The following is an 11,231-nucleotide window of genomic DNA, read 5'->3' on the forward strand; positions in this document are numbered from 1 at the left end:
CAAAGGATCAGCCAGCTGGCCTGCCAAGTCCCCAGCCTCACGGAAGTTCTCCCTCAGTGAAAACAGCTCACAAGTGACAGCTCCAAAAATTTACAGGGACCCAGCAAGGTTCGGTGGGAAAGCAAGCAGCCAGGTCCTGCTCTGTCCCAGTGTGCGCTCGGGTTGCGTTCGTTTTCATAATGGTTTTATTAAATAAATGTGAACCATGACTATTTCTTCCCTGGAGCCAAAACACCTGAGAAGCCAAGTGAGTGAGCAAACTCTAAGTTTAGAGAGAAAGGCAATGGCAGGCTCACTGCTGAGCTGAACTTCTTTTAAGGTTAGAATGCCCTCTTTGGGTGTGAAATGATAGCAGCAGGAGCGGGGAATTTTCTGCGACAGGAAAAGCAAACCAGCAGAGAAGACACCAGAACGCGATGTCCTAATGGAGAATCTTACGGACCTTACATTTCATACAGATGAAAACTTTATAAAGACAAAACCAAAATTAAATTACACCTTGAGAAAGCAAAGATGGACTGGGTCCGGACCAGAATCCCTTTGCAGAGCCAACCCAGTATGCTCTGTCATGCAACCTTCACTCTTCGAGATGCACTTGGTGCTAATCATCCACACAAAGCCTTATCACAAGCAACTCTCCAGTGCTTGGAGCCCAGAACAACATCACACCTGCCAAAGGACCTGCTCACCTTGAGTACAGGTGGTGTGCGTTTAAGGGGGCATCTTGACAGTGTCAACCCTCTCCTCTGCAGGCCTGTGGGTGACAGCAGTCGTCCCATGCTCCTTCTGAGAACAGCCCCCCAGGAACACCTCCAGAGTCCGGGAAGCATCCCTCAGACTGCAAAATGTGGCAATAGAAGGATTAATCCAAGAGGCAGCATCAAGAGAAGAATCACAACTAGTGCAAGGCAGTCTATACAATGTGGCCCTCCCAAAGTGCTGGGCACAGCACAAAGAACCCAAGTGTCAGATCAAGAATCGAAAACCAGGGAGGCCTAGTGAGCACACGGTCTTGGAAGCTGAGTACAGGAACCTCCCTGCCCTCCAGAGCAGACTGCCCAGGCTGCCGTGTGCAGGGACCATCTGCACTCCTACTCGGGGAAACATGCTTAAGCTGGACTGAACAATACACCCTCCAAGAGGTCTTGTTCCTATCTTCCCTGTGACATGTCCCACTGCCCACCTCTTGTGCAGCACTGGGCTTGGTGACAGCTTATCAGCAGCCCATCTCGGAAACAGTAGAGATGATGCAATCAGCAAAGAACTGGAAATGAAGGAGGAAGAACTCGGGGAGTGGGGTGGTGCAAAACTACAACAAGTACTATGTACAAGGTGGTGATGGATCATCTAGCATCCCAAAACCCAGAGTCTCTGTCTGAGAACCACACAAGCTTTCTCTCCTTCCCCTGGCAGCCATCTGATCTGACTGAACTCACACGGTGGCAAACCTCATGTGCACAGATGCAAAGCGATCAAGGCTCTTTATTTATTCCACTTAGTTCTGGGAACAGGCATCTATTTGGCTACAGAAACACTAATGTGATTTACTTAAGGGATCAAGGACTCAGATCAGGGTGTGAGAGACAAGCTACAAGGCAAACTGAGATCATAGGTAACACAGATGTCCTGTAACAAAAGCAATTCTGTACACAAATATTACAGATTGTGATGAGCTCTTATAAAAATCATGTGACCATAATTCTACACTGAGGGCCTGATCTCATCTGCCCTGTCCCCAGCCCCGTTTCCACAAGGGAGGACACTGAGATCCAGAGAGATTAAGGAACCTGCAATTGTCCGACTCCTAGTCCAGTGTCCTTTCCATCTGGCCACCTGACCACTGATGGCTAGCCATCACTACATCCACAACAACAAATAACCTGAAGTATTCTGATCACAATTTAAATGAAATTTGCCTTGGCAATGCATCTCTGCACTTCCATGAGGAGATGCATTTGTCTGATGTTTCAGCAATTCACAATACATCCTAAGTGATGAACATCCTGACAATAGAATGTAGGAGGTGCTGGGAGCAGTGGCGATGCCAAGCAAGGGCAAGGGTTAGCTTGGAGGATGCTGTAGCACCACCCCCACCCCTCATGCTTCACAGTCTTCTAAAGCCACTCCAGGCAAAAGTCATGATAATGTGCTTTGATATATATGGGCAGCTGACGTTCTTCCTCTGTGAAATGTGTGAATGGAAACACCTTTAGAAATTTTCACGATTTGTATTGATGTATAAAGAGTGTGCCTGCATGTAAAAGCAACTTTATTCTTTTTCTTTTCAATTGATTTATTTATTTTAAAGAAAGAGAGAGAGCAGGGAGGAGGGGCAGATGGAGAAGGAGGAAAAAAACTTTAGCAGCTTCCAGACTGAGCACAGAGCCCAACCCTGGGGTGGATGCAGGGCTCTATCCCATGACCCTGAGATCACCACCCCAGCCAAAACCTAGAAGTGGAGACTTAACCAACTGTGCCAGCCAGGCACCCTCATGTAAAAGCAACTTTAAAACAAGTCCCCTATCCTCTCCTTTCTAATGCAACCACTGCCTAAGATTCTCTCAGCCACCACTGGTTGGGAAGCAATTCTCCCATATGGCACCGGGGCCATATTACACATGTTACTTTAAACCAATGCAACTCAATAAGTCTTTATTCTTACCTCAGGTCTAACAAAAATGATAAGAAGATAAATAAGATTAGGTCTGCCCTCAAGAAATTCAGCCCAAGCTAATGCAAAGGCATAACCAAAAGAGAATATTTCTCTATAGTAAATTCATGGTTGATTCGCCCCTTCCCCAGCTCTGTAATGATTAATAATTACTCATTTTAGTGGAAAAGGCAGTCTCCAAGTGTGAATAGAATATTGCTTAAAAAGAGGGGGATCATTTGTTCATTAAAAAGCAGGATACAAATTTAAGAGTAATGTCAATATAAATTCATCCCAAGATTAGCCTAAGATAAAGCAACCCCTTGGAATGTCTCACTTTATTTCCACTGAGCCCTAGTCTACCTCAGCAAGATGGGAAAAATAGAAGTAATATCAATGCTTTTCCTTATATATCACCTTAGGCTTTTCAAAAAAGTTTCTAAAACTATTAATATTTGAATAAATGCACTAGGCAATCCCAAATCAAAGAGTAAGGAAATATAACTGTTGGACTAAAATCATAGAATTTATCCATTTTTCAATTCAAATTGCTATTTAAAATCAAGTGAAGAAAGACACACAAAAGCCACATGGTTGAGAAATAGTTCAGAACTCATCCTATAACCCCAGGCCAACTGGCTATCCGGGTAGAGAATGAGATCATAAGTGCTGAATCAGTGTGAGACAGTCCCCTTCATCACCGTCCCCAGACAGCTGAAGTCCTCCCCCACCCCCACCCCGGGGAAATGTGTGTCCTCAGAACAGAGCTTGCCTGAGAAGAGAATGCTGATGAAATGAAGCAAACACAACACCACAGCCAGGAAATTAATGCAATTTCTACAGATGGAGACCTAGTATGTCTCTTCCTAGATGAAGAGCAACACATTTTATACACAAGCGTGAGAATCAATACTTGAGTAAATTATCTTCAAAATTATTATACCTTGAAGTAAACACTGCAATTGATAAATTATAAACTAAAGGATTCCTCCTTTCTTCTTCCCCCTATTCATCCATCCACCCTGTATAATATTCACTGGGCATCTACTAGGTGCTAACTACTTCATAATACTTCAAATACTTGATTTTGCTGTATTACAATGCCCCATCATTCTGATGAAACAACATCCAGAAACTTCCCAAGAATCCATTCTCTATTCTCCACTGAACTATAAGCTTCTCAAGGGTATGGACATAGTCTACATTTTTTCTTACCTGAAATTGTTATAAGAATCTGGCGATGTGGTTTGTGCATCTCAATAAAAAATCGAACTGAACTGAACTTGTAAAACTCTTGATTGGTTTTGAAAGATATACAAATAACAGATGTGATTAATCTATACACTGGATTAGTCCATCTAAAATATAATAAAGAGTTTAATTCAATTCAGTGAGAGTGGAGAAAACTATAAGCATACTACACAGATGAGGAGGTAAGGAAATACACCAGACTCCTTCCTTGAGCTGAAGGAGTTCACAATAGAGTCAGAAAAACAGGTGGAATACATAACAAACTATAACAGAAGAAGAGAGAAAGAAGTGGATGACTCTAGAAGACCAGGGAAGGCTGAGAAGTTTTACTGGCTAGATCTTAAATGAGGGATAATATTTTGATGTGTAGAGATTGATGGGGGCAGGAGGGAGATAGATTCCATAGTATTTTTGGTGGCTGAATAATGTGTGTAATAAAAGAGCCAGTGTCAGTTTTAGGGATTTAGGGGCCAGTTTATGGAAGGCCTGGCAAGGAATGCTGAGAATTTTCTTGTGGGACAATGAATCTTTGCACTGAGTAATAGTAACCTAATCAGATCTGTGCTTTGGGAAGATTATCATGGCAGCAGTGTGAGGCTGACCGGAAAACTTTATGGAGCAGAGAAATTCTGATAGATCTGTGTCAAGACTGGGAAGACATAGGGAATCCCTGAGACACCCTACAAAGAAGCATCCTAGGAGTGGTTGTTAAACTGGAAGGGTTGCCTTCAATCACCTGGAAAGTACACCAGGTTTTGCTACATCTTCTTTCCAGACTGGATAATCCGTGAGGACAATCTAATACATCTTTAAACAACATGCTGTGCCATGTGTAGCATACATTAAATAAATACTCCTGAATTAACAATTCAGTGGATGACCTAATGTCCTAGAAGAGAATTCTATAAGCAGACAAAGGGAGACAAAAGGATTGATAGTCAAGGTAGATCTCAAATGATCTTAAAAGTAGATCCTAAAAGTTCTTAAAATTTTCACAAGAAAAAGAAAATTTTGTAACTACGTGTGGTGAAGGATGTTAACTAGTCATTTCACAATATTCACAAATATCAAATCATTATGTTGTATATCTAAAACTCATAAAATGTATGTAAATTATATCTCAAAAAAAAAAAAAAGTCAAGGTAATTAAAGGTCTCCAAATCTATTGTTTGAATTGAATGTGGATTATCTCCGCCCAAGGACAGCTATCTTGTATTCCACTCTGTCTGACCCGTGGCTATGAAGAAAAGCATTAGGGAAATATTAAGAATCATGCTGAAATATACAAACATTTTTCATCAGAGGATTTGTAATTACAAAACAGCTTTTGCAATTCTAACTGTCCAGTTTATTAGAAACAGGAGAACCCCAATTTATGTCTATATTGACATCTTTTCTCATTTGACCCCTGTAAAATAATCCTCCTTTTCCCATCAGTGCTTGAGTAAGATGAGGCATGCTTTCACTTGTAAATGCAAAACACATACATTCTACTGTGCCATAAATTAAGCCTATTAATTACGCCAAATCATCTTATCAATCCACTCATAAATTAAGAGACAACAAGTATGAAAAAGAAAAGTTAGGTTGGTGTGCACATCATAAAACTAAATTTAAACTCCGGTTCCACATTCAAGACACAATTCACTCATTAAACTTTGAGATATTTCACCTTTCAACCTATGAATGCAATTGGTCTCCATGTAGGGCCACCTGTCAAATGCATGTTTCTATTCCTAGTCATTTGTTTGCCTGGATAAACATGATCATGTTAATGATTAATATCAATCCTTGATATGTGCAACCCTGGGAAGTTAAAGTGCCACTAACTGCAGGGAGCTGTCTAGGCCTCTTGAATTGGAATCACCTGGGGTTGGGGGTGGGGTTCAAAATGTGCAACCTCAATGAGCAGGGAATAGGAAATTCACACAGTAGTTCAAATCCTCCAGGACAAAAATCACAGAATCCTAGAGCTATAAGTGTTCCCACAAGTCATCCTCCCAATCCAGCCATCCTCCCCACAGGCAGACTCCTCAATTACATTCAACCACAGAATGACCCAATACCAATTTAAATGCTTCTGATGGCAAAAGAACACACTGCTTTCCAAGGCAGCCTCTTCCAAAATAAATAAATAAGGATTTAGTTTGGTTTTTTCAATATTTTTAAGAAGTGATGAATTCTGCCAAACTATGGAATGAAGCAAAGCTTACTGGAAATAGCTCTCAGTAAGAGAAGAGGACCCAGATTCTAATACTCATTCCTCTGCCATCTTTCACCCTTTCACCTGTAAACTAAGCAGGCCAGACTCTGTGACCTCTACTGCCACTCAGACTGTCAGTACTCTCTGATATATGACTTATCCTCAGAGATTCGTATCTTGTACCTCAAGGAGTTTACTGTCTTTATTGCATTTCTCTCAGAGTTCAAATGGATCAGCAAATAAAGGGGAAAAGTCCTACCATGACAAGCAAACTTTAGAGTTCAACAGATAGAATTTTGTCCATGTATTTTAAACGGATAAGCACAAGGCAACGTGGCTGGGAAACTAACCTGAAGTTGACAAGAGAAAGATAATCCTGGCCTATTTATTTCAATCACTTCATTTGTGACCAGGTCTCCTGCCCCTAACTACCAGATATATAGTTCTCAGCATCTGCACTTGGTGAATGCACTTGTCAATGCCTCACCTGCCAGAACTCAAGAGGTTTAACCAATTGATCTTTTGAAACTTCATCCAGCAATAAATTCTGGGATTCTGATTATAACACTTGATGACCAGTGACCCTAGTGATTAGAGGAAGCCCCAAAATCTCAACCATCTATTTCTGAGCTATGACAGTAGACAAGTGACCAAAAAGAAGGAGGGCAGGGTGAGGAGAGCAGACACCAAACCACGGATCATGTCAGCCACTGAGCACAGCATGTAGGCTCCTGACTGCCTTTCAAAGCCAAATATATATATAATATTCATTGGTCAGCCACAGTTCTTCCACTTGCTGTGAAAACTTGGAAACTGATTGCAGTCCGCTCAAATAAGCAGCTGGTAAACTGATTTCAAAAGAAAAAATGGATTCAGGATGGTCAAAGTATCTGTGGCAGGCGCTTTAAAAATTGCAGGATTGTTGCACAAGACATTCACTAAGGAATTTTTACCACAAAGTCATTAACATCAAGAACAAACAACATAAGACTCCCAAAGGCTAAAAGTCTTATGTTACTAAATGGTGCTGGCTGAAAAATGGCCACAAGTGGTCTAGGCTGTGCCAGAGGCGACTGTCCCCACCCCTAGGAGTGGCTGCCAAAAATGTCTGGAAGCAGGGCTCTCTGCTCACTTTGTATGAGAACCCAGCTTATAAACTGATTATTATCATGATTATCAAAACAATGAGTCTAATTCTAATAACATTAGTTTAAAATGTTACCTATTTTTATACTCAAAATCTTTGCTTGATACTGGATTTTTAGATCTTACTATTTCAAGATCACCACTGTACCCTCTCTTTGTTCTGAAGGTCTTTCATTGAACTTTGGCCAAAACCACAATAAAACTCAGACATCAACAACTTAATTTCTAATCATTTTCCAATCAAATCTTTAAGATCATTTTAAAGGAAAAGTTTTAATGCACGTAATAAATCTTTACTTATTTCCCAAATTAATGTCTTGATGATTGAGTAATGAGCAAGTATTACTTTTGTCATTGAACAAAACAATAATAGTTTGCATCCCAGTCTTAAGACATTTAAATTGATTAACAAAACACAGAAATGGGTTACAAGAACAGAGATGTGAAGCTATTTGCCTGCATTGATGGGATCATAGTGATTTTTAATGTTCTTTTTCTTGTTTGTTGTTTTCTGTGCTTTCTGTGATGACTGTGTAGTGCTTTTGGAAGAAGAAAAAATAATAAGATAAATTTCATTTGGGAAAGAAATGATTTTGGAATGGTTTCTGCAGCAGACAGACCTGGCATTCACTCTCCCTCGGATGCACAGACTTTCTCTAAAGGTCCATTTCCCTCTGGGGGCATCTCAGGTGAGCAGTAAAGTCCCTAGAGAAATATACAGGGTCCCACCCCTGCACGATAATCGTGACGCTGCAAGCTTCAATACCAATTTACACCTCTTGTGCCACCTTAAGAGTTCTGGCAAACTTAAATGTTTAAGTAAAACATTTTTGAGATTTCATTTATTGTCTGAGCTTTGCAATGAATCCTCGAGATATGTCTTTCAAGATCTTAATGCTTTTTCCCTCTGCAAATTTTCATTATTTGTGCAAGAAAATAGTTTAAATGGGATTTTAAAATAGGGATGAAAAAAATTAAGTTTATTTCAAAACCTCATCTGCCAGGGCTAACAATTCACTCATGAGTATATACACTTATGTATGTAGTGAAATTATTTTTTAATGTTTTTTTTTTTTTTAAGTAATCTCTATGCCCAATATGGGGCTTGAACTCACAACCTTAAGATCAAGAGTCACCTGCTCTACTGACTGAGCCAGTCAGGTGTCCCTCAGATTCTTTAAACATGTTAGGATATATATTATCTCCTATAATCTAACACAGGTCTACTCTGAACCACGGCTTGTCTCCATAACTTCAGTTTTGCCAGTGGTTGAGAACACATTTGCCAGAGGCACCCACCCTAGGGTTCTAATCGTGGCTTTACATAAACTGCTACGTGACCTTGGGAAAGAGGCAAAATAATCCTGAATCTCAGCTTTGAATAGAGAAAATGAAGATTATAAATATCCAATGCACAAAGGTTCAGGATGGATTTCATCAAAGGAATTCCTGAGAGTGCCTGGCACATTATAGGCTCTAAAAAATTGCAGATGTTATTATTCCCTGCTAGTAGCAGTCACGTCTTATATTTGCGTAGTGACTCACACTCTTCGAGGCACTTTCAGATCTTCTACCCCATTTGATCTTCAGGCAGCTCTATCAGCACCAAAAGCACTAATTGCTACCCCTACCTTTCTTGTCTTTGGTCTTTTTTTTAAACAGATGAGGAAACTGAGGCCCAAGGTTACAGAGCACAGAAAGCAGATCCAGGCTCTTTTTGGTCAGTAGCACTGATTTACAACAAAACCTCAAAAAGCCTTCGGAGGCCGTGTCTGGATGAAATAAAATTAAGTTTCTTTTAAAATACTCCATTACTGGGGGACCTGGATGGCTCAGTCGATTAAGCATCTGACTCTTGATTTCAGCTCAGGTCACTATCTGGGGCGATCACGAAATGGAGCCCCCATCCAGCTCCATTCAGTAAGGAGTCTACTTGAGATTCTCTCCCTTTCACTGTCCTGTCCTTTCCCCTCTCTAAAATAATTAATAATTTTTTTTTAATAAAATAGGAACGCCTGGGTGGCTCAGTGGTTGAGCGTCTGCCTTTGGCTGGGTTCCCCAGGGTTCTGGGATCGAGTCCCGCATCAGGCTCCCTGCAGGGAGTCCGCTTCTCCCTCTGCCTGTGTCTCTGTCTCCTCTGTGTGTCTGTCATGAATAAATAAATAAAATCTTAAATAAGTAAATAAATGCTCTGCTATTTATACGTTAATCAAATCAAATTGGTATTTCCACATCACTCCAAATTATTTAGGTTTCGCTCAGTAAAAACAGGAACTAAGGTTATTCAGAGCGCACTGTGTATCTCAGGCACTGGAGTCCGCGCTCCAGATTCACTGCCACATTGAAACCGCATAACCTAGGAGGGAGGCACGGACACTGCCCCCACTTTACAAATGGGTAGACTGAGGAGTGAGCGAGTCCAGGCTGGACTGTCTCCAACTCCCAGCTCTTGGGACTGTCCCTATCCGAGCCTCATGTGTCTAACCGAGCACACGTTAGGGTCAGGAGCGAGCCCTCCTCCATTTGAGGAAACCCAGGTTCCAAGAGGCGGGGGAAGCGTCCGGAGTCCCCGGCCCCCTCCCGGCGCAGCAGGGACACACCCCGGGGCACCGCGACTCCAAACCCGGTTCCCTGCGAGGGAAGTCCTGCATCCGCCGCAGGTGCCGAACAGTGCGACGGCCGCGCCCCCTCATTGCTGACAGCGACGAGCCGTCCCAGCCCTGGGTGTTGACCGGGGGTGGCGGCGGGACCCGCGTCCGGGCGGCGCGGTGGGAAGCGGGAGGCGGCAGCGCTCTCGGGGCAGCGCCTCGGGAGGTGCCCGCGCCCCGCGCCGCCGCCGCCGCCGCCGCCGCCCTCCGCCCGGGTCCCGGCCGCTGGACCCCGAGAGTCGCGGGCGCCGGCCCAAGCCCGAGCCCGCCGCGGGACCCGCCGGCTCGCAGGGGGCGGGGGCGGGGGCGGCTGGGACCGGACCCAGCCTCTCCTGCCCGCGCGCCCCGCGCCCTGCCTCGGTCGCCCCCGCCTCGCAGCGGCGCGTGAGCCCAGGTGGTGGCGGAGGCGCAGCCCCGCCCCTACGGCCCCGCCGGGACTCCCCGCCCGGACTCCCCGCCCGGACTCCCCGCCGCCCCCGCCGCGCCCCTACCTGCGCGCGGGCCCCCGCCGCCTCCGGCCGGCGCGCCTCGGGCTCCCGCGCCCAGCATGCGCCCCAGCGGCTCCCGCGGCTCCCGGGCGGCGGACAGGCCCGCGGAGGGGAAGCGACCGCGCGCTGGACGGGAAGTGGGGCGGGGGCGGGGGGCGACGCCGAAGGGGAGGCGCCTTCCTCCGCGGCGAGGCGGCCGCGCGGCGGGGCCCCCAGCGCTTCCCCCGGGCGAGGGCGAGGGCGAGGGCGAGGGCGAGGGCGAGGGCGAGGGCGAGGGCGAGCCGAGGGGAGCCGCGCGGGGAGGGCGCGTGTGCAGGGGAGACGGCGGCCGTCGGGGTGCGCTCTGCGCGGGCGCCTCCCCGACGTCGCCGTAGGGAAGTGGCCGAGGGGTCGGTGCAAGAGACGCAGGAGGTGGGGGCGGGGAGGCGGGACGAGGACAGGCCACACGGCAGAGAGATGCCAGAGCAGTTGCTCAGAGATGGGAATCCAACTTTCTGACTCTTCTGGCAGCAGTGACTGGTCCCAGAGCCCCTCCCCACGTTGGCCCCCGGCCCAGCAGGCAGGCTGTGGCCCTGGTGGAGCTCTTAGGGCCCCTGACTGATGTCCTTCACCCCTTCCTTTTGGTTCAACCTAGGAGGCTGCTGGAGCACCTCCCCACCCCCACCCCCACCCCCTCCCCCACCCCATATAGCACCTGCCAGAAATGGTTCTTGTCCTTAAGGACCTCACCTCCAGGGGGGAACATAAACATCTGCGTATAAAACTAACTAACAATATACATGCCGAGAGCCAGAGGCTTGGTTGGCATTAAAAAATGTTGCAGAATTCGAGGGCTAAGAGAGTAT

The 11,231-nt window shown here is 45.4% G+C and overlaps 1 protein-coding gene across 4 annotated transcripts in view; it reads right to left on the minus strand.

Annotated features, from left to right (window-relative positions):
• Positions 1-10,467, minus strand: part of DISC1 (DISC1 scaffold protein) — a 347,001-nt gene extending 336,534 nt beyond the window's left edge. For all 4 annotated transcript variants that reach the window (XR_005357793.1, XR_005357794.1, XM_038533906.1 and 1 more), the window contains exon 1: positions 10,390-10,467. Coding sequence is in view for 2 of the 4 variants with exons in the window: in XM_038533906.1 (XP_038389834.1) it covers positions 10,390-10,447 (58 nt within the window). In the remaining 2 variants the exon portion in view is untranslated. The remainder of the gene's footprint in view (positions 1-10,389) is intronic.
• Between the last annotated feature and the right edge of the window lie 764 nt (positions 10,468-11,231).

The sequence above is a fragment of the Canis lupus genome, chromosome 4 (genome assembly GCF_011100685.1).
Source record: "Canis lupus familiaris isolate Mischka breed German Shepherd chromosome 4, alternate assembly UU_Cfam_GSD_1.0, whole genome shotgun sequence".
Lineage (NCBI taxonomy): Eukaryota > Metazoa > Chordata > Mammalia > Carnivora > Canidae > Canis > Canis lupus.